The following is a 21,647-nucleotide window of genomic DNA, read 5'->3' as shown; positions in this document are numbered from 1 at the left end:
CTTTCTTGCAGGTTCTAAACCCACCAATGTAGTAAACAATATAATTTAGTACTAAAAATAACATACGGTAAAACAAAAACACACAAGAAATAAAAATAAGAAGAACACGAGAAAGTATGTAAGCTATATACAGGGTCAGTTCCAATACCATATTTACAATGTGGAGGGATACTGGAGTGATAGAGGTAGTCTGTATAAATGTGTGTGTGTGTGTGAAATATATAAACGCAACATTTAAAGTGTTTCATGAGCTGAAATAAAAGATCCCAGAAATGTTCTTATTTCTCTCAAATGTTGTGCACAAATTTGTTTCCATCCCTGTTAGAGAGGATTTCTCCTTTGCCAAGATAATCCATCCACCGTGCAGGTGTGGCATGAGCTGATTAAACAGCATGATCATTACACAGGTGCACCTTGTGCTGGAGACAATAAAAGGCCACTCTACAATGTGCAGTTTTGACACACAACACAACGCCACAGATGCCTCAAGTTATGAGGGAGAGTGCAGTTGGCATGCTGACTGCAGGAATGTCCACCAGAGCTGTTGTCAGAGAATATTCATTTCTCTACCATAACTCGCTTCCCAAAGTTGTTTTAGATAATTTGGCAGGCAGTACGTTCAACCGGCCTCACAACCGCAGACCATGTGTATGGTGTTGTGTGGGCGAACAATTTGCTGATGTCAACGTTGTGAATAGAGTGCCGAATGGCGGAAGTGGGGTCATGGTAAGGGCAGGCATAAGCTACGGACAACAAACACAATTGCATTTTATCAATGGTAATTTGAATGCACAGAGATACCGTGACGAGATCCTGAGGCCCATTGTGCCATTCATCTGCCTCCATCACCTCATGTTTCCGCATGATAATGCACGGCCCAATGCCGCAAGGATCTGTACACAATTCCTGGAAGCTGAAAATGTCCCAGTTCTTCCATGGCCTGCATACTCACCAGACATGTCACGCATCAAGCATGTTTAGGATGCTCTGGATCAAAGTATACAACAGCGGGTTCCAGTTCCCACCAATATCCAGCAACTTCGCGCAGCCATTGAAGCAGAGTGGGACAACATTTCACAGGCCACAATCAACAGCCTGATCAACTCTATGCGAAGAAGATGTGTCACGCAGCATGAGGCAAATGGTGGTCACACCAGATACTGACTGGTTTTGTGATCCACGCCCCTACCTTTTTATTTTTAAGGTATCTGTGACCAACAGATGCATATCTGTATTCCTAGTCATGTGAAATCTATAGATTAGGGCCTAATGAAGCTATTTCAATAGACTGATTTCCTTCTTTGAACTGTAACTCAGTAAAATCTTTAAAATTGTTGCATGTCGCGTTTATATTTTTGTTCAGTATTCAGTATTTAGCAGTCTTATAGCTTGGGGATCCAAGCTGTTCAGGAGCCTGTTGGTGTCAGACTTGATGCCTCGGTACTGGTTCCTATGAGGAAGCAGAGAGACCAGTCTATGGATTGGGTGGCTGGAGTCTTTAACGATTTTCCGGGCCTTCCTTCTGATGGGGCAGAGGCGCTGTCGCGCCCTCGTCACAACTGTGCGCATGTGGACCATTTTAAATCCTTAGGGATTTGGACACCAAGGAACTTGAAGCTCTTGACCCACACTACTGCTGCCTCGATGTGGATGGGATACTGCCACCCTGTTTCCTGTAGTCCACGATCAGCTCCTTGTTCTTATTCCGAGGAGCTGTCATTTAGCTTAGCTATGTCATTTACCTTAGCGCCAACTTCAGTGTTAATCCAGGGCTTTTGATTAGGGAAGCAGCGAACCTTCATTGTGGGGACAACGTTGCCGATGCATTTCCTCATGAAGCCGGTGACAGAGTTGGTTAGCTCATCAGTGTTATCTGCAGATTCTCTGAACATATTCCAATCACCGCTCGCAAAGCAGTCTCTGATTCTGATGACTGTGTCTCAACGGAGCGAGTCACAGGTACTTCCTGAAGGAGACTCATTATTGTAGCCGTCTGACTTTGATGACAGAGCTGGTGATATTTCACAGCTCTTGAAACTGGATTCTCTTTTTCCTGGGGTTTTCCCATAGACATATATACTGTATGTTTATGTACTGTACATCATTGGGTTTTCCACACCTTGTAATGAGGCAGTTGGCTGGCAGTAGACTGTACAGTGCGCCACCATTGTGGTTAAGAAGATACATAGATGATGTTGTAACAGCTTTGCATCACCTACACTGTTAAATTATGGAACATCCGAGTGAGAATACAAAGTGATTATACACTTACTGTGCTTGTAATGTGTTTGGCACGTCTTGATAGTATAAGTTTCCATCTAGCTTTCACACACACACAAGCAGGCACACACACACATACACTCCTGGTAGTTATTTTGCTTTGAAAAGGTCTAATATGGATTTAGAGTTTCACCTCTGCCAGAGCGGGCTGCAGTGTAGAGCCAGATAACATGGGAAGGATGATGACCTATGTTAGCTGTGCTCAAGCTCAGGTTTCTAGCCTGTCTCCTGCTGTGCGGTCCAGGCCAGCAGACGGTCTACTCTATGGCAGTATTATGTCTGTATTGAGAGTAGCATTACGCAGAAATCGATCCGCCATTTCCTGATTGCTAAATCTCGAATAGTTCGCCTAATTTCAGTTTATGTGACATAACAATCTAGTGTAGTGTAGAGAATCATTGTACCATCTAAGCTGCTGTGAAATATATTTCCCATAACGTTTGAAGCTGGTGTACAAAACCCACAGTAAAAGATGCAAAAACAAAACTTAAGAACGGGAAGCATAGAAATAGCGCGCATAGAACAGATCTACCGCTTCTTAGACTTGCTTTCGATTAGAATGACAGATCTATAACTCATATTTCTGTGAATTTTTGCCAGGTCGCCCCAAAAGTTTCATATTGCCACTTTAACCAGTGACTCACTTACAGTAGAGGTAGAATGCTGCTGAAGTAGGGTGATTTGGGTGGGTTTGACATGTGACACACTGTGTGTGTGTGTGTGTGTGTGTGTGTGTGTGTGTGTGTGTGTGTGTGTGTGTGTGTGTTTTTCCCCTCTCAGACACAGGTCCAAACAAAGTCACTGTAATAAAGAGAGGGGCGATGATGGGAACAATTTAGTAATCTGGTGATGTTAAAGAAATGTCATGAGCCCGGCTGAGTTTTGGTTTCGGAGGGATTGGGTTGCCAATCACTACAACACTCCACACAAGACAATTAGGGGAAGAATGGGTTTGTTGTATTAACATTGGCAGGACATATCTCTCCTCCTTTCTCTCCCATTTCTATTATCTATCATTATGGCAGTCAGTGGAGTGTGCAAGCAGGCTGTTCCAAAAGTCATCTCAGAAGGAAAGTCCATCGTATAAATATTTAACCATTTATTCAGCAATGAATAATACAAGTCTTGGCGATATCGGCTCTGCTCCTTCAGGGTAACTCACTGTCTGAGCAAAAGATCCATGTAAAATATAGTCTAGGGGCAGTGAGTGCGGTAAACTATACCAATCCCCCAGGCAGGAACACAGAACCATAACAAGTGGAGGCAGGTGGGTGGTGGGAGCAAGAAGCCAGTGCACAGTACCAGTAGCAGCAAACGATAGCAGGATGAGAAAGCAGACCTAATATAGCTTAAAAACCCAACCAATAAATTAGGCATGAATGATACAAGCCTCCAATTTCTGAACTGGTTCCACATCATTTCAAAATAAACGAAAACACCACGTAGAAATATCTTTAACAATTTATTCAGCAATGGATAATGCAAGTCTTGGCGATATCGGCTCTGCTCCCTCAGGGTAACTCGCTGTCTGAGCAAAGCGAGCTATACCAATCCCCCAAAACAGCAGAACCTCACGCCAGACGACTACGTGCAGCTACGACAGAAGCACTGTTGAAATATTATCGAATGACCACCTAAAGTCATCCTATCATGTCCTAAACAGAACGTTAACCGTGCGTGCATACTGAGCGACGTATAACTCCTATCCCTAGAGATGTTCCGCCGGGTACCCTCGCGGGAGGCAAGGTGAGCTTCATCTTGGCACACATGACCATCTTCCTATCTGCCACAAAGCAGTGTGAACCCAGCCGCCCTAAAGAAGCACCTCCGGCTGCCATCACTGAACTATATCAACAGCCTAATCATCTATGGCTTTACATGAAATATCTACTATAAGCAACCTAAGCACCCAGCCAACCACCTGTACTGATATGCACTGAACTTTATTACGAAGACAACTGAAGCAAAGCTATTGACTGTGGGCTGAACGCCGACATAGTGAACTATACAAGTCATTTTGGCATCCAAAATCTCCTTGGCGTTTAATCTAATATAGCGTGCATAGGAAGTAGAAGACCACGCCCTATGATCTTCAGTGTGGATGCAGGGACAGAGAGAGAAGCCGAAAACCCAGTATCTCGTCATTGATAACGAGAGACATAGACATAGACCCCGTAGATTACAAGATAAGCCCGCATATAAAGAGAGTCTGAATCAGCTCTAACAAACCTTCCCATAAGAGGCAATGAACGCTTGATCGCCGGCACTGATCGTCATGTGGGTGTTTAGCAAGCCCGGCACATGCTAGATGATGGTAGCATCAACAACCCATTCAACACGGCTGAAACTATAGCAAGACTCGATTAGTCACCGTGCAGCTATACGCGTCAGCTTCCCCACTAAGGTCCAGGGTGATAACTTAAAATCTGAGGAAGAAAGGGGAGGGTTTTGCAGAAGTATCAATTTAAAATGAGGCTGTACTGTGAATATACTGAAAAGACCCAGTAATGTTTAGGCGATGACAGACTGAACCCCATTCAAGTAGCACAAGAGATCCTGCTATTTGACTGCTGTACAGTTCTTGTAGAACCCACACATTAGGACCAGTAGAAGTTGCTTCAGGGTATAAGATGCCTGCACACGCACTATGTACAAGCATGCATGATAACACACAAACTTGCTTACTACTGTCCTAAAAATGGTGTGCCATCATACTGCAATGCTCCAGCAGATGCTGTGGAAAGAATAGCTAGTGTTGCCCTCTAAGTCTCCCAAGTGGTACAGCGGTCGAAGGCATAGCATCTCAGTGCAAGAGATCACTGTAGTTCGCGGTTCGAATCCAGGCTGCATCACATCCGGATGTGATTGGGAGTCCCATAGGGTGGCGCACAATTGGCCCAGTGTCGTCCATTGTTTGGCTAGTTAATAAGGTTCAATAAAATAAATGTAAAAAATTATCCTTTGTCAAGATAATCCATCCACCTGACAGGTGTAGCATATCAAGAGGCTGATTAAACAGCATGATCATTACACAGGTGCACCTTGTGCTGGGGGCAATAAAAGGCCACTCTAAAATGTGCAGTTTTGTCACACAACACAATGCCACCTGTCTCAAATTTTGAGGGAGCGTGCAGTTGGCATGCGGACTGCAGGAATGTCGACCAAAACTGTTGCCAGAGAATTTCATGTTATTTCTCTACCATAAGCCGCCTCCAACGTCATTCTACAGAATTTGGCAGAATGTCCAACGGCCTCACAGCCGCAGACCACGTGTAACCATCACAGGCCACGACCTCTACATCCGGCTTCTTTACCTGTGGGATCGTCTGAGACCAGCCACCTGGACAGTTTGAAACTGGGGAGTATTTCTGTCTGTAAATAAAGCCCTTTAGTGGAAAAAACTAATTCTGATTGGCTGGGTCTAGCTGCCGAGTGGGCCACCCATGCTGCACCCCTTCCCAGTCATGTGAAATCCATAGATTAGGGCCTAATGAATTTATTTCAATTGACTGATTTCCTTATATGAACTCTAGCTCAGTAACATTGTTGAAATCATGTCATGTTGCATTTTTATTTTTGTTCAGTGTAGTATGAAAGACATGAAAAAAACAAAATGCACAGAAAATGAATTAATACCAGTACTAATACATGGCTAGATTGAAGTGCTCGCTACAATAGTATAGAGTAAGACCAACCACTACAATTATACTACTTGAACACAAGATGAATGTGTAAAATGCATGACACATGACTACAAATGCTAATAAATAGCCTAAATCTACTGCTGCAAATAAGAATTAAGTAAATATACAGTTGAAGGCAGAATTTTACATACACCTCAGCCAAATACATTTAAACTCAGTTTTTCACAATTCCTGACATTTAATGCTAGTACAAATTCCCTGACTTAGGTCAGTTAGGATCACCACTTTATTTAAGAATGTGACATGTCAGAATAATAGTAGAGAGAATGATTTCAGCTTTTATTTCTTTCATCACATTCCAGGTGGGTCAGAAGTTTACATACACTCAATTAGTATTTGGTAGCATTTAAATTGTTTAACTTGTTAAATTGTTTAACGCACTGGAGGTCTCGAGCGTAGAGTCTGCACAACCCGTACGGTTATCTTCACGCTGCAAATGCGGGGCGCTGGAACAGGACGCACTGGGCTGTGCAGACGTACCGGAGACACAGTGCGCAGAGCCGGCGCAGGATATCCTGGGCCGAGGGGACGCACTGAAAACCAGGCGCGCTGAGCCAGCACCATCCTTCCTGGCTGGATGCTCACCCTAGCCCAGCAGATGCGGGGAGCTGGGATGTAGCGCACCGGGCTGTGAACGCGCACTGGAGACGTGCCTGGTGCCTGACCAGTACCACACTTCTCCCCACGGTAAGCACGGGGAGTTGGCTCAGGTCTAGAACCCGGCTCCGCCAATCTCCCCGTGTGCCTCCCTAAAAAACGTTTTGGGGGCTGCCTCTCGGGCTTCTTTGCTAGCCGTGTTCCCTCATAACGATGGGCCCCTTTACCAGCTGCCGCTGCCTTCCTGGCTGCTTTCACCTGTTCCCATGGAAGGCGATCCGTTCCTGCCAGGATCTCCTCCCCATGTCCAGGATCCTTTGCCGTCCAGGATGTCATCCCATGTCCAGTCCTCCTTTTTACCACGCTGCTTAGTCCTTTTGTGGTGGGTAGTTCTGTCACGGGCGTCGTAAGAAGCGGACCAAGGTGCAGCGTGGTGAGCGTACATATTCCTCTTTATTAGAAATGTCGCCAACAAAAACAATAAACAATACAAAACGACCGTCAAGCTTAACAGGGCTATGAATGCCTCTAACAAAGTCAACTACCCACACTGAAAGGAGGGAAAATGGCTACCTAAGTATGATTCCCAATCAGAGACAACAATAGACAGCTGTCCCTGATCGAGAACCATACCCGGCCAAAACATCGAAATAAATTAATATAGAAAACAAAACATAGAATGCCCACCCCACATCACACCCTGACCTAACCAAATAGAGAAATAAAACGTCTCTCTAAGGTCAGGGAGTGACAGATAGAAGACTAATTTTTCTGTGGATATAGATACCTTTGTACCTGTTTCCTCCAGCATCTTCACAGGATCCTTTGCTGTTGTTCTGGGATTGATTTGCACTTTTCGCACCAGAGTACGTTCATCTCTAAGAGACAGAACGCGTCTCCTTTATGAGCGGTATGACGGCTGCGTGGGCCCATGGTGTTTATACTTCGGTATTATTGTTTGTACAGATGAACGTGGTGCCTTCAGGCATTTGGAAATTGCTCCCAAGGATGAACCAGAGGTTTTGGCTGATTTATTTTGATTTTCTCATGATGTCAAGCAAAGAGGCACTGAGTTTGAAGGCAGGCCTTGAAATACGTCCACAGGTACACCTCCGATTGACTCAAATGATGTCAATTAGCCTATCAGAAGCTTCTAAAGCCATGACATCATTTTCTGGAATTTTCCAAGCTGTTTAAAGGCACAGTCAACTTACTGTATGTAAACTGGAATTGTGAATTATAAGTGAAATAATCTATCTGTAAACAATTGTTGGAAAAATGACTGGTGTCATGCACAAAGTCGATGTCCTAACCCACTTGCCAAAACATTAGTTTGTTAACAAGACATTTGTGGATTCTTTGAAAAACGAGTTTTAATGACCCTAACCTAAGTGAATGTAAACTTCCGACTTCAACTGTAACTACGTTGACTGAAATTATACCATCAATGTATGCTAATGGTGTGATTTATGCAACAAATGTGCACTTATGAATGCAGATACTCTGATTGCTCGGCGCAGAAACCAGCAGGGGTGTAGCTGTACAACGCAATAATCCAGACCCGTATGCAAATTAAGTTGAATGTAAAGGAATAGAGTTCCAAGAATAATAACCATAGTCATAATGATTATGTACAATATTTAAGGTCTGACTGCCAGCGCAAGACACTACTAATGTGATTGGTATGACCTTTAAAATATAGCCCATCACTGATAGCGCGACGCTCAGGGAAAATGACCTATCGATATCGATGCGGCACTCAACGATAAACGTGTGCAGATAGACTGAAACACTATCGACGCATCGTGATAACACCTGCTCATGGTTAGAGAACATTGCCACTCACTCCTGTATACCAACGCATGACCTGTATGCTAGCCTAGCAAAGGCTACCTCCTTCTTGTATGTCCGGGGATGATTCCTCATGATGGGCTGGCTATATGTTCACGGAGCACGCCGAATCTGCCCGAAAGCTGGTTTTGGGAACAAACGAGTAGCTAGCTTAATGATAGGCTACTCCCAAGGCTAATTCTACTTGGCTAGCTAGATTGTATCCCCTATTGACAGACAACAGTAGAGCAGGTACGCGGTTGATCCCCGGAGCAGCCAAACAAGGTAGCGTCGATGCAGAGCAAGAGGCCAGCGCATAGTAGCAGTTACAGCAAACAGCAGCAGGATGAGAGAGCAGATGCGTATAGCGTAAATACCCACCCAATAAGGTAGGCGTGATTGATACTAGTGTCTATTGGGATGCGTCAGCTGATGCGGGGCACCCAGGTTTCCTTTCTGAACTGGCTCCACTTAATTTCCCCCGCAACCTCCTCAGCCAATCGCAGTGTGATATACTGAACTCTTTCGTGGTCCCGAACATCTTGCCTCATAGGGAGGAGTTCACAGACAGACAGACAGACAACCGCACACACACACCTTGCTATCTCTGCATTGCGTGTGTGTCCTTAGACACAACTTGTCCTATCAGATGTGTCCAGATATGAGTCACACATCACTGGCAAACACAGTGCTCTGTGGATGAGGTACCACTTCACATAACATAGCTCTGACACATAGACCTTGCACCAGACTAGCCAATGTTAGCCTAGCACCACAACCATGTCGTTTTAGCTGGTCACATTAATGAAACTTAAATTCATGGAATTGACCATTGAAAAACTAGAGCTATAGTCTCACTTTTTTTTTGTCTTTAGTCCACTATGAAAAGGATGAAGTGTTCAAATGGGTTGGGATCAAATGACTGCAGACTCTTCCTCTGGTGTCCAGATCAAGTCAGACACACTGCCTGTTTGTGATTTTCAACAGTGGGCTCTCCTCTCAGAATGCGACAGGGAATGAATGACCTGAGCTAGCCATTACAGAGCATTGCAATCTTCTTAGGCAGTAAAACCATACATGGAGAAATGATCGAAATACCTTCAGATATATGCTGCTATCATAAAAAGGGGATTGTTTTAGTATTTGTTCACTATTTTGTACATAGATTATTTTGAGCTATAAAGCATACACTACACCACCAAAAGTATGTGGACACCCCTTCAAATTAGTGGATTCGGCTAAGTCAGCCACACCCGTTGCTGACAGGTGTATAAAATCGAGCACACCGCCATGCAATCTCCATAGACAAACATTGGTAGTAGAATGGCCTTACTGAAGAGCTCAGCGACTTTCAACGTGGCAACGTTGAAAGGATGCCACCTTTCCAACAAGTCAGTTTGTCAAATTTCTGCCCTGATAGAGCTGCCGCAGTCAACTGTAAGTGCTGTTATTGTGAAGTGGAAACATCTAGGAGCAACAACGGTTCAGCCGCGAAGTGGTATGACACACAAGCTCACAGAATAAGCCCGTTGAGTGCTGAAGTGTGTAGCATGTAAAAATAGTTTGTCCTCGGTTGCAACACTCACTACCGAGTTCCAAACTGCCTCTGGAACAGCCGCAGACAAGCCTAAGATCACCATGCACAATGCCAAGCATCAGCTGGAGTGGTGTAAAGCTCGCCACCATTGGACTTTGGAGCGGTGGAAACGCGTTCTCTGTGATGATGTATCACGCTTCCCATCTGACAGTCCGAAGGACAAATGTGGGTTTGGTGGATGCCAGGAGAACGCTACCTGCCCCAATGCATAGTGCCCCACTGTAAAGTTTGGTGGGGGAGGAACAATGGTCTGAGGCTGTTTTTCATGGTTCGGGCTAGGTCCCTTAGTTCTGGTGAAGGGAAATCTTAACGCTACAACATACATTCTTGATGATTCTGTGATTCCAACTTTGTGGCAACAGTTTGGGGAAGGCCTTTCCTGTTTCAGCATGACAATGCCCCTGTGCACAAAGCGAAGTCCATACAGAAATTGCTTGCCGAGATCGTTGGGGAAGGACTTGACTGGCCTGCACAGAACCCTGAGTCTGCGTTTACACAGGTGCCTAATTCTGATATTTTTCCCACTCATGGGCAAAAGAACTGATCTGATTGGTGTCTGATTGGTATATCTGATTGCCTTTGTAAACGCAGCCATATAGGCACATTCTTCTCTTCTCCTCTACCCTGCAACTCTTCCCCGGGTCATTGGTGTACAAGAAATTAGGGAAAGGGGGTACCTAGTTAGTTGCATAACTGAATGCATTCAACCGAAATGTGTCTTCCACATTTAACCCAACCGCTCTGAATCAAAGCTGTGGTTTCTGTCAATATACCTGGGGAAATAATGGTTAAAGGTCATTATCATATGATTTCTGAGTAACAATTAAGTACCTTACTCTGTTTTCAATTAAAATGGCCCCAAAAATTATAATTGCTTCTCAGCAAAGATACATTTCTCAAGCAATACGTTTGGGAGTAGTCTGAGTGGGGAGGGGACAACTGAAAACTAGCTGTTATTGGCAGAGGTTTGGAACTTTTTATTGTCACCGTGGAAGGCCAAAACTCCATCCCACCAACACAGGCAGACATTTCAAGAGGCCTTTTCAAACAGCTCTTATACTAAAAGGGCTTCACCATCGGTTTCATAATTTCACAGTATTATTCCAACCTCTTAGTGTGGAAATATATGTAAAACACAGGACATCACGTTTTTGACTGCACTGGGCCTTTAATAAACAACTATAAGGGCCCCATAAAATTGTTGGGTACTTTCCAGAATTTTGTTTTCTCTGTTGTATTTTTCCTGTTCTTTTTTTTTTTTTACTCTCAATATTGCAATTATCCATAGAGAAACAATGAAAACAACGAAAATTGGAGTTTGCCAAAAGGCACCTAAAGGACTCTCAGACCATGAGAAACTGGATTCTCTGGTCTGATGAAACCAAGATTGAACTCTATGACCATCACCTCTGGAGGAAGTATGGTGGCGGCAGCATCATGCTGTGGGGATGTTTTTCAGAGGCAGAGACTAGTCCGGATCGAGGGAAAGATTAACAGATTAAAGTACAGGGAGATCCTTGATGAAAACCTGCTCCAGAGCACTCAGGACCTCAGACTGGGGTGAAGGTTTAGCTTCCAACAGGACAACGAGCCTAAGCACACAGCCAAGATAATGCAGGAGTGGCTTTGGGACAAGTCTCCCAGCCAGAGCCCGGACTTGAACCAGATCGGACATCTCTGGAGAGACCTGAAAATAGCTGTGCAGCGATGCTCCCCATCCAACCTGACAGAGCTTGAGAGGATCTGCAGAGAAGAATGGGAGAAACTCAACAAATACAGATCTGCCAAGCTTCTAGTGTCATACCCAAGAAGACTCGAGGCTGTAATAACTGCCAAAGGTGAAGGGTTTGAATGTGAAATGTGATGTGAATTTCATTATTTAAAAAAAAAAGTATTAGGGAAAAATGTATTCTATCAAATTTAGAAGAAGGCTATAATGTAGCAAAATGTGGAAAAAATTAAGGGGTCTGAATACTTTCCAAATGAACTGTTTGTGACGGACTTACCATTAGGCAGAAAAGGCCTCAGGCTTTACATCATCAAGAGGCTTCATGAGCTGGGCATAAAAAAATATGTCTAATTTGTCTGCTCGAGGCATAAAAAAATACCAAATTCGCAGAAAAATGTGTCTGTTTATGCTAGACATTTTTTTTTTTTTTGCATGGGTGCGTCTCAAGCCACCTCCCACCACCGATGAAGGCCTACCGCATCAGCGGTGGGAGGTGGCAGGGCTACAGCGGTCTTTATCAGACCAGGAGACATCTAGAAAATCGGTTTCCTCATGGAAACGTCTGTAGCATCCAAACTGTTTAGCCTACAAATGAATATGACCCCTCCTATGGAAAGATACGACTCCCACGAACACGATGGTGCACTGTAGGGAAGTGTCATTTCCATGTCAAAGGTATACAGGTAATTAATTATATGGTAAAATATACACACTCTGGTCCATTCCACACGTGTGTGTTTCAGCTCGGCAGTTGAGGACCATGTGGCCAGTGGCCCCTGCTGGCCCCCTCAGGCCTCTTGTTAAGTCAGAGGTGATTCATGCCTCCCAACCCCTCTACCCAACGCAGGTTTGAAACTTAATAAGCAAGGTTTTATGTCCTTCTGACAGTCAGTGTCAGTACGGCCCTCCTGTTCATAAACACTGTCTTCCTTTATAGACCAGCTCTGTCTGTGAACATCAGGCCACTGGGTCGTACACACTCTGACATCTGCACACACACACACACACACACACACACACCAGTGGAGGCTGCTGAGGGTAGGACGGCTCATAATAATGGCTGGAACGGAGTAAATGGAATGGCATCAAACGCATGGAATCTGTTTGATGTATTTGATACCATTCCAGCTATCCCGCCCCAGCCGTTACCACGAGCCTGTCCTCCCCAATTAAGGTGCCACCAACCTCCTGTGACACAGACACAAACACTCAAGCATCCTCTCCAGCTGTCAGTACAGTGAGTACAGAGCCGTCTCTATACCCTGGTATCATAACGAACTTCAAAATCTTTACTGCAATTATTTCATTTCAATATCAAATTTGCTCTTCCTTCACTTAATTAGCTAGCGGGTTAGGTTAAACTGAGAGAGAAAAGAATGTGTTTGTGTGTGTGCCTACTTGAGTGTGTGTGCTGGGTATGGGAATAGCGTTTTAGTCAAGGTGACTCGTGCATGTCCTAAATTCATTACTGGAAGCATGACTCCGTGATCTTAGTGGTGGAACAGCCTGTACCTGGGGCTAATCCAATGATATCCTCTACCCCCTCCTCTCTCTCTGTTTCTCAGACCAGGTTTGTATATTGTCGTAAGAGAGTCTGTGTTTGTCTAGAGGAGGCTAAAGACCGGAGGAGAGGCGATGGAAACCAAGCTCTTCCTCTGCTCTCCTTGGTCAGACAGACAGGGTCTGAGAGACTAATCTGGGAATGGAGGGAAGAAGAGATGAGGGCAGAGAATGCAAGGAGGTGACGAGTAGGTGGGATACTGTGGGATGTCGAGGCATAAGTGAGGCTTGAGGGGGAGTTGGAGAAGGTTAAGGCTGTTTATATGACCATAAAGTATCTGGAAGTATTTTAATTGCACTTTAATACAGTTGTATTTCATTTGAGAGTTGGGAGGGGGGAAGGAAGGTTGTGGGAGAAGGGGGAGGGAGGAGGGGTAGAGAGAGAGGGGGATGCTAGACTCCCCAGGCTGTCAGGTTGTCACCCACACGCCAGTCCCACATTGCTGTGTTGAGTCGGAGGGAGGAGGAGCAGGAGGACGGGTGTGTGTGTGTCTGGTGGGTGCGAAGGGTATATGCCAAGGCAAATGTCCCCACACACACACACACACACACATCTCGCACACCGACACACACACACTCACACCCTGTGACAGCGTGTTAGGTCTGTCACCCAGTCAAGAGCCAAATAGAACAACAACAAGGACCACCGTGTGGTTGCTATGGCAATACTGAGGACTGAGACGGTGTGTGGGATAACAGCTATTTACCAGCTTGTGTTTAATGCCACATGAGCTTGGTTAGTCATCCTAATAATCATTTAAGTGGCCTTAAATCCTTTTACTGTGATGTTACCTTTCGCTCTTATTCAATCCTTCAGCCTTCATGCAAAGTTCACTTTTTAAAACTTTTTTTTTTACTAAATCTACAAAATGTATGTAAATGAAATGTTATAGAGGTGTCCAGGCACTTTTTTTTTTTGCAATTTCACTTGGTTTTTGTCTGGACACCTCTATAACATATCATTTGCATTTCCCCCCCAAAAAAGAGAGAGATTTGGTTAAAAGTGAAGTCCTTTAAATCAGCTCATTGAAGAGATTGATCTACATACTGAGAAAGGAGAGAGGGATTTCCTAAACCCTTCTATTCACTCCAGCACGTGGAGAACATGGTTTATTTAAGTGGCTATTTCCTTACAGGACAATATAGTGGTTCACATCACTTCAACTATCAAGTCATTCTTTCACTCAATTCCATGAAATGGACCTTTTCAAATGTTTGCCGTTACAATGCCTTAACAAAACTGATGAAAGGGAAAGGACAGAGAAGGGAAAGGGGAAATGGGGAGATACCTAGTCAGTTGTACAACAAGATTACATTTATTGTTCTACTGAAAATCCACAGGTTTGACCAATGTTGGTTATAGTAGAAGAATCGGACGCAGACACACACACACAGACTAACACATACACACCCCCCGGAGAGAGAGGAATGTGTGTGTTTTCTGCAGTTTTCTGTATGTATGTGTGTTTGGTTTTTACTATCCTTGTGGGGACCAGACGTCCTCTTGAAGGATAGTAAAACATGGAAAATTCGGACAAGTGGGGACATTTGGCCGGTCCCCACAAGGAAGAAGGCGGATTTAGGCTTAGGGGCTAGGTTTAGTGTTAGCGTTACAATTAGAGTTAGGGGTTAGGTGTAGGGTTAGGAGTTAGGGTTCATGTTAGGGTTGGGTTAAGAGTTAAGGTTAGGTTTAGTGTTAGCGTTACAATTAGAGTTAAGGGTTAGGAGTTAGGGTTCATGTTAGGGTTGGGTTAAGAGTTAAGGTTAGGTTTAGTGTTAGCGTTACAATTAGAGTTAGGGGTTAGGTGTAGGGTTAGGAGTTAGGTGTAGGGTTAGGAGTTAGGGTTCATGTTAGGGTTGGGTTAAGAGTTAAGGTTAGGTTTAGTGTTAGCGTTACAATTAGAGTTAGGGGTTAGGTGTAGGGTTAGGAGTTAGGGTTCATGTTAGGGTTGGGTTAAGAGTTAAGGTTAGGTTTAGTGTTAGCGTTACAATTAGAGTTAGGGGTTAGGTGTAGGGTTAGGAGTTAGGTGTAGGGTTAGGAGTTAGGGTTCATGTTAGGGTTGGGTTAAGAGTTAAGGTTAGGTTTAGTGTTAGCGTTACAATTAGAGTTAGGGGTTAGGTGTAGGGTTAGGAGTTAGGGTTCATGTTAGGGTTGGGTTAAGAGTTAAGGTTAGGTTTAGCGTTAGGGAAAATAGGATTTTGAATAGGAATCAATTGTTGGTCCCCAGAGGGATAGTAAAACAAGCATGTGTGCATTGCTGTGTGTTCTGCAGTCTTCGGTATGTGTGTGGTTATCCAGCACACACACAGCGCACACACAGCTGTAGGGTCCGCGGCCCCCTCCTGCCCCTCTAGGGGCCAGACTCAGGGCTCAACACAATATACTTTCATCAATGTGGCACTCAAAGTCCCATTCCGTGCATTGCTATATACATTAAAGCCTGTCCGTGGCATCCCTCATACAGAGAGCTGTGGGAACAGAGAGCTGTCAGAGAGAGAGAGAGATATCAGAGAGAGGGAGAGATCAGGAGGAGGAGAAGGAGAGGTCTACTACAGAGGTTCCTATTCACATCTTTATCCACACAACCTCTTTGTTTTCTCTCGTACCTTGATGCTGTTTCATCCGTATTGTCACCCACTACAAACTTTACAAATTCATTGTAAGGTTAAAACACGATGATGAGTCATTTTAAATATTCCCTGGTGTTTAGTTATGTTTTCTTCTAAGGAGGGAGGGAGATGAAAGTTAGAGAGAGAGAGAACCACCTAAAAAAGAAGCGATTCCCAAACCTTCCATAACAAAGCCATCACCTACAGAGAGATTATCCTATATACGTAAGAGTCCTTCCTCTAAGCAAGCTGGAGCTGGGGCTCTGTTCACAAACAGAGCCCACAGAGCCCCAGGACAGCATCAGCAATACAATTAGACCAACCAAATCATGAGAAATATACTTTACCTTTTGATACTTAAGTATTTTTAAAACCACATACTTTTAGACTTTTACTCAAGTAGTATTTTACTGGGTGTCTTTCACTTTTACTTGAGTCATTTTCTATTAAGATATCTTTACTTTTACTCAATTATGACAATTGAGTACTTTTTCCACCACTGAGATAATGTCTAGATGCTTTTTATTGTGGAGATCAAGTTTATAAATTGCCTTGCTGGGCTGATGAGACAGCAGTCAGATGGAACAGAGTAAATAGGCATTTTAACGTCATAGATTTAGCCGGTGGTAACTTGTGGAATAGACACCGGCTGGAATGCAGTTTTAACCAATCAACATTCAGGATTAGACCCCCCCCCCCCCCCCCCCCCCCAGGTCCTGTGTACTATCCTATGTATCACACTGCAGAATGTGGGGTTGTCCTGTTGATGTTGGCCTACCAGTAAGACCAGGCTGTGTCTGGCAGGGCAGCTTCTGGAGAGGAGAGGTACGTTTCCAAAGTTTTATATGACTTTTGTGCTCCTGAAACTCCTCTGGCAACACACAGACTTGGTGAAAGGCAAATAATTTGTTACCACAGCGGCAACCACAAAATATCTTGTAAAGGATTCCTACCCGGCAGATTCCTACCCAGTACACACAAACACTTTCCCTCACACGCGCACACACACGCGCGCACACACACGTACACACACATGTCAGAGTCCTTTCTGAGTAGTGTTATTTAGAGAGGGAAAATGTAGCTTCTGGGTTAGTTGAACCATAGTGTTGTGGGGGAGTTGAAACATTGTTTGAGGAGGGTCCAGATAACTAAACCCAAGGTTTGTAGTAAAATCCTTACATTTAAAAATAACAATTCATCTTTTCAATAGGCCATTCCATTAGTGGATGCGTTTATTGCTTAACCCTTTGATAGAAATCAAAGGATTACACATTATAGCAGTTCTCTGCTGATTTGGCTCTGCGGTGTACTGAGTAAAGGTTACAGAATAAAACACCACTCCTCGTACTATTCTCTATGCCTGTATGCATCTGCTACACTGTCATTCTTTATGGTACTTTCATATACTTGTTTTTATTTTTATAGACTGCATTATGTTGTTTATATAGTCTGGATCTAAAGCTGGCTGTCCACTCACATAAATAATGCCAATGTCGTCATTGTGATGAATGTACTATAAAGTTCTCTCACTGTTGGCCTGTCTCCCTCCCTCTCGCTGTCTCTTTCTCTCTTTCTCTTTCCACCTCGTTTCCAAGAGAAGACTGATCCTGTCATCCGTTTAATGTTTTTTGTGATAAAAGTTTTTTTTTTAAATGGTTTTATGTATAAAGCAAGAGCTAATACATACTGACGTCTCTTTCTCCCCACTCTGTCCTCCCTCTCTCTTTCTCGTTTATCCTCCCATTAAATGTCCATATCTAATTCCCTCTCTCCCCCTGCTGTCCTGCCCCCCCACTCCCACTCCATCCCAGACCTGTTTCTTCGTCTGGAGGCTCCGATGAACAACATCACCACGTCTCTGGGCCAGACGGCGGAGCTGCTGTGCCGTGTGTCCGGTAACCCCCTTCCCACGGTGCGCTGGCTGAAGAATGACGCTCCCGTGGTCCAAGAGCCTCGCCGGATCTCCTACCGGCCCACGACCTACGGATCGCGCCTCCGCATCCGTAACTTGGACACCACAGACACAGGCTACTTCCAGTGTGTGGCCACCAACAGCTACGGCACCGTCTCCACCACCGGTGTACTCTTCGTCAAGTTTGGTAAGATGACGCTATGAGGTAGTGGTTACAAAGTGGCTATGAGTATGAATAGTTCTGACTTTCTTACGAAGTGGCTTTATTTCTCCTGTCAAGTGCATGAACCTCGCGATGAAATCAGGACGCAAACTTTGCATGACTCGTCGACAACAGCTCAATCAATTCAAGACTTCTTGCCGACATTTCTGCCTGGTTGATTTAATCAACGCTGGTGTAGTTACGTGTTGTCGTGAGGTCAGAGTTCGCTCTCTGCTTTGATCGAGTGAGCTTAGTGTAGATCTCTTCTTTTAAAACTGCCAGTACTTGGCCCGAGTTCTGGCAGCCTGTATGGACAAGAGGTCTGGCTCTGGCAGCCTCCGACGGTCTGGGAGCAATTGTTCCCCCTGTTGTTAAAATTGTAAATCCTCCTGTTTTCTCTTCCAGATCCACTCCTAACCCCTCTGCCAGGAAGACCCTCTGCGTAAGTAGTCAATTTTCAACTCCGTACTTCATAAGTAGCTCCACTAACCCAACACAACACTGGCTCCTGTTGCAGAAGAGCGAGAGGGTGAAGAAAGATAAGTACTACTGAAGAAATCGAAGGGGGTGGTCATCCTTAAAGTGAAAGAATGAAGGGGAAAGGTTGTGTAAGAAAGTAATTAGTTGACAGTGCAAACAGTCGCGAAAGGGAAACCCACTGGGCACAGGCATCAGTTTAACAGCTAGTTTTGATTTGCATTTGGTTGAGTTGTCAACTAAGCAGAATTCAAGGTGAAATCAGCAGAACATTTCACCATGTCATTGGATTTAGGTTCAAATTTGGGTAAAAATTTTTTAAAAAAGCCTAAATTCCCTTACGTTGACTCAACCATTTTTTGCCAGGTGGGAAGTGTTTCCATTGTGTCTGGCCAAAGCTTTCACGTCAGATAGTGTATCATACATTATGGACTTGATTTCTGACTGTATTGTCCTGTTAATTGTAATGACTCATTAAGTATGATTATTTTCCCAGTTAATATCTACCTGCATCATCACTGATTGGATATGTTTGCTTTGGCAATGTACAGTAGGTGGTAACACTTTCCATGCCAATAAAGCCTTTTGAATTGTACTGATGGTATTTATCTGTTTGACTTATGCTCCCAATCAAGATCGTTTGACAGAGCAGAGATTTTCATCACCTGGCCTTTTTGTACTGCAAGGTTAATCGAGCACCTGTGTGCTGTATGCTGCTTGCCTCAGCTAGAGTGTGTTAGCGTGTTATCATCTCTGCTAGTGTCTGTTCAGTTTATATCACCCATCCCCAGCTGGTGTTTCGTAGCACCAATCAGGACATGGACAAATGTACAGTTGGTGATCCTAAATCTAGCGTCTTACCTGGGGCTGGGTGTGCTTCTCCCCCCTATTGGTCAATCATCATCTCCCTCTTCCTCCTCTCCTTCCTACTCCTCATCGTCCCCTCCCTTGTTGTAGTTTCGTTCTGGTTCACGAGGATGTGTTAGGACCCTCTGAACTCTTTGTCTCCTTGGCTTATTTCAACATTTTCTCCTGTGGACCGTCCTGTGATGTGGATATGGGGTGAGAGGCGGTTTATATAATATTTACTCAATGGTTTATTATCTGGCAAACGTATTCAGAGGTTCAATCTCGTTTATTTTGTCAAGTAATCGAATTGTCAATGTTTGGTTTAGAGCGCTCGCAAGTCGTATTGGAGAAATGTGCATGTTGTTTTCCAAAGAGCTTAAATCTCTCCGGATCAAAGGAAGGACATAAAGACGGACATTTTTACTGAATGACGTTCAGCGTCAAGGCACCGAGCCATAGTCCATGGAAAAGGCTGGGAATATTGTAACATCAAACAGGCTGGCATGATGGAGGAATCAGACACTTAGTTAATTCACACACCCACACCCACAGAGAGAGAGACACACACACACACACATGCACGCACGCACGCACGCACGCACGCAAACACACACACACACACACACACACACACACATGCACGCACGCACGCAAACACACACACACACGCAAGAACACACGCACGCACGCACGCACACACACACACACACACACATATACACGTGATCTCACACATCTGTTTCTCCCTTACAATTTGTTTTATTTACATGTTTTCGAAATATCCTGCAGAGCTTTCTTCCCATATCCTAGTACTGTCGTGTTTAAATATTATAACCTTGGCTAGGCTAGTTTTTTACTCTCAGTGGATATTTGACCTACAGTACTTCAGTGGTGGGTCAAAATCAGGACGCGACATAACTGCTGTCTCTCCCTAGGCGACCTTTCGGGAGTCTTGTAATGCAAAGTGTATTTTCTCCCTCAAAAAAAAAACAACCTCTCAGTCAGAGACCCTGTCAGGTCGGCTCTGTTCATATTCATTCAAGTCCACAGGACCTGCATCTGTGCTTATGGACGGGTTAGCTGACAATGTCACGTGTGTTGTCATGATTCTGGACGGTCAGATACCTAGCAACAGTGACAAGACGCTGCCACGTGGGGAAGCGTTGGTGGCTCGTTTTAGCTCGTTGTATCTTGATATTGATACCATGTCTTGTTTTGAGTTGTTTTGACTCTTGTCACGCCTATGCTAATGTGGCTAAAATTAGCTGGCTAGCTAACCAACAACTGTAACAATGTATCTGAGAGAAAGCACGTGCTCATTATGCACATTTTCAATAAAGATTTGGAGAGGAAATGCAGTTAACATATTGTCGACAATCCTTTGATTCGAAGCCAGCGGTTGCGCACAAATCGGTTTTGCTGCTAAACATCCCCCTCGACTATAGGCCACAATCAGACAGCAGGCTGGCCAGTGGCACAGCTCAGAGCAGAGCAGAGGAGAGCAACGTATAGCGGGACTCATTTGGTTTAAACACAGTCATTAGGCTCTTTCACTGGGGCCCGAGGGGCCGGAGATGGGCCCTGTTGGTCGTCATTACTGTCATCGTCAGCTGATTAGCTGTCAGGGGGAAGCAGGGCAGATGGGGTCAGCTAATTGTGACATGTGACAGGCCTCCGCGGTTGTTTTGATATTTTCCATTGATGTGTCAAAACGTCAGCCCGCAGTCCATGTTGTGTGGAGGTGGATACGGGTAGAGAAGCACCTGGTTTAGCTGGTGTCACAGTGACTAAGGCTTCTGGTTGGTGTATTTCGTGGTCAGGGAAAGGATGTACGGTTTTCCCGTAGGGTTTGCGGGTTTGGTTTTCTCCCTCTGGTTTCTCCGTATGTGTACTCTGGTCTGACGGGGTTTAGATGATGGACACTAATGTATGTAATGTATGTGTTCCTTGGCCTGGACTTGTCAACAGGCCAGACACAGACAGACCCAGAGGCCACAGCCCTTCAGCCCACAGTCCAGAGGCTAGCCGTCCCTGTGTACACTGTGCCTTTGACCAGACCAGACCTGATCGGACATCAGCTCAGCTGGACATAGAATGGTGGGAAGGGGGGGGGGGGGCAGCTAGAAGTGGTAGGGGTGAGAGCGATCTAAAGAATGAGATGGAGATGCAGACAGACGGAGAGAAAGTCAGGAAAGAGAAACAGTGGGGAAAGGAGTGAAGGTGAGATGGACAGGGTATGTTTGAAATCTGTTAATTCGTTGGGCAAACATCCTAACATGGAACACTGGGGGTCAACACAC

At 44.6% G+C, this 21,647-nt stretch overlaps 1 protein-coding gene across 1 annotated transcript in view; it reads left to right on the top strand.

Moving 5' to 3' along the window:
• The window catches only part of LOC110521804 (inactive tyrosine-protein kinase transmembrane receptor ROR1), a 187,754-nt gene that overhangs the window by 124,636 nt on the left and 41,471 nt on the right, over positions 1-21,647 (top strand). Inside the window, exons 3-4 of the mRNA XM_021599678.3 lie at positions 17,719-18,006; positions 18,427-18,463. Coding sequence (XP_021455353.2) covers positions 17,719-18,006; positions 18,427-18,463 — 325 coding nt within the window. The remainder of the gene's footprint in view (positions 1-17,718; positions 18,007-18,426; positions 18,464-21,647) is intronic.

Source organism: Oncorhynchus mykiss, chromosome 4, assembly GCF_057628025.1.
Source record: "Oncorhynchus mykiss isolate SJ-2025 chromosome 4, ASM5762802v1, whole genome shotgun sequence".
Classification (NCBI taxonomy): domain Eukaryota; kingdom Metazoa; phylum Chordata; class Actinopteri; order Salmoniformes; family Salmonidae; genus Oncorhynchus; species Oncorhynchus mykiss.
This window is presented reverse-complemented; position numbering and strand designations above follow the sequence as displayed.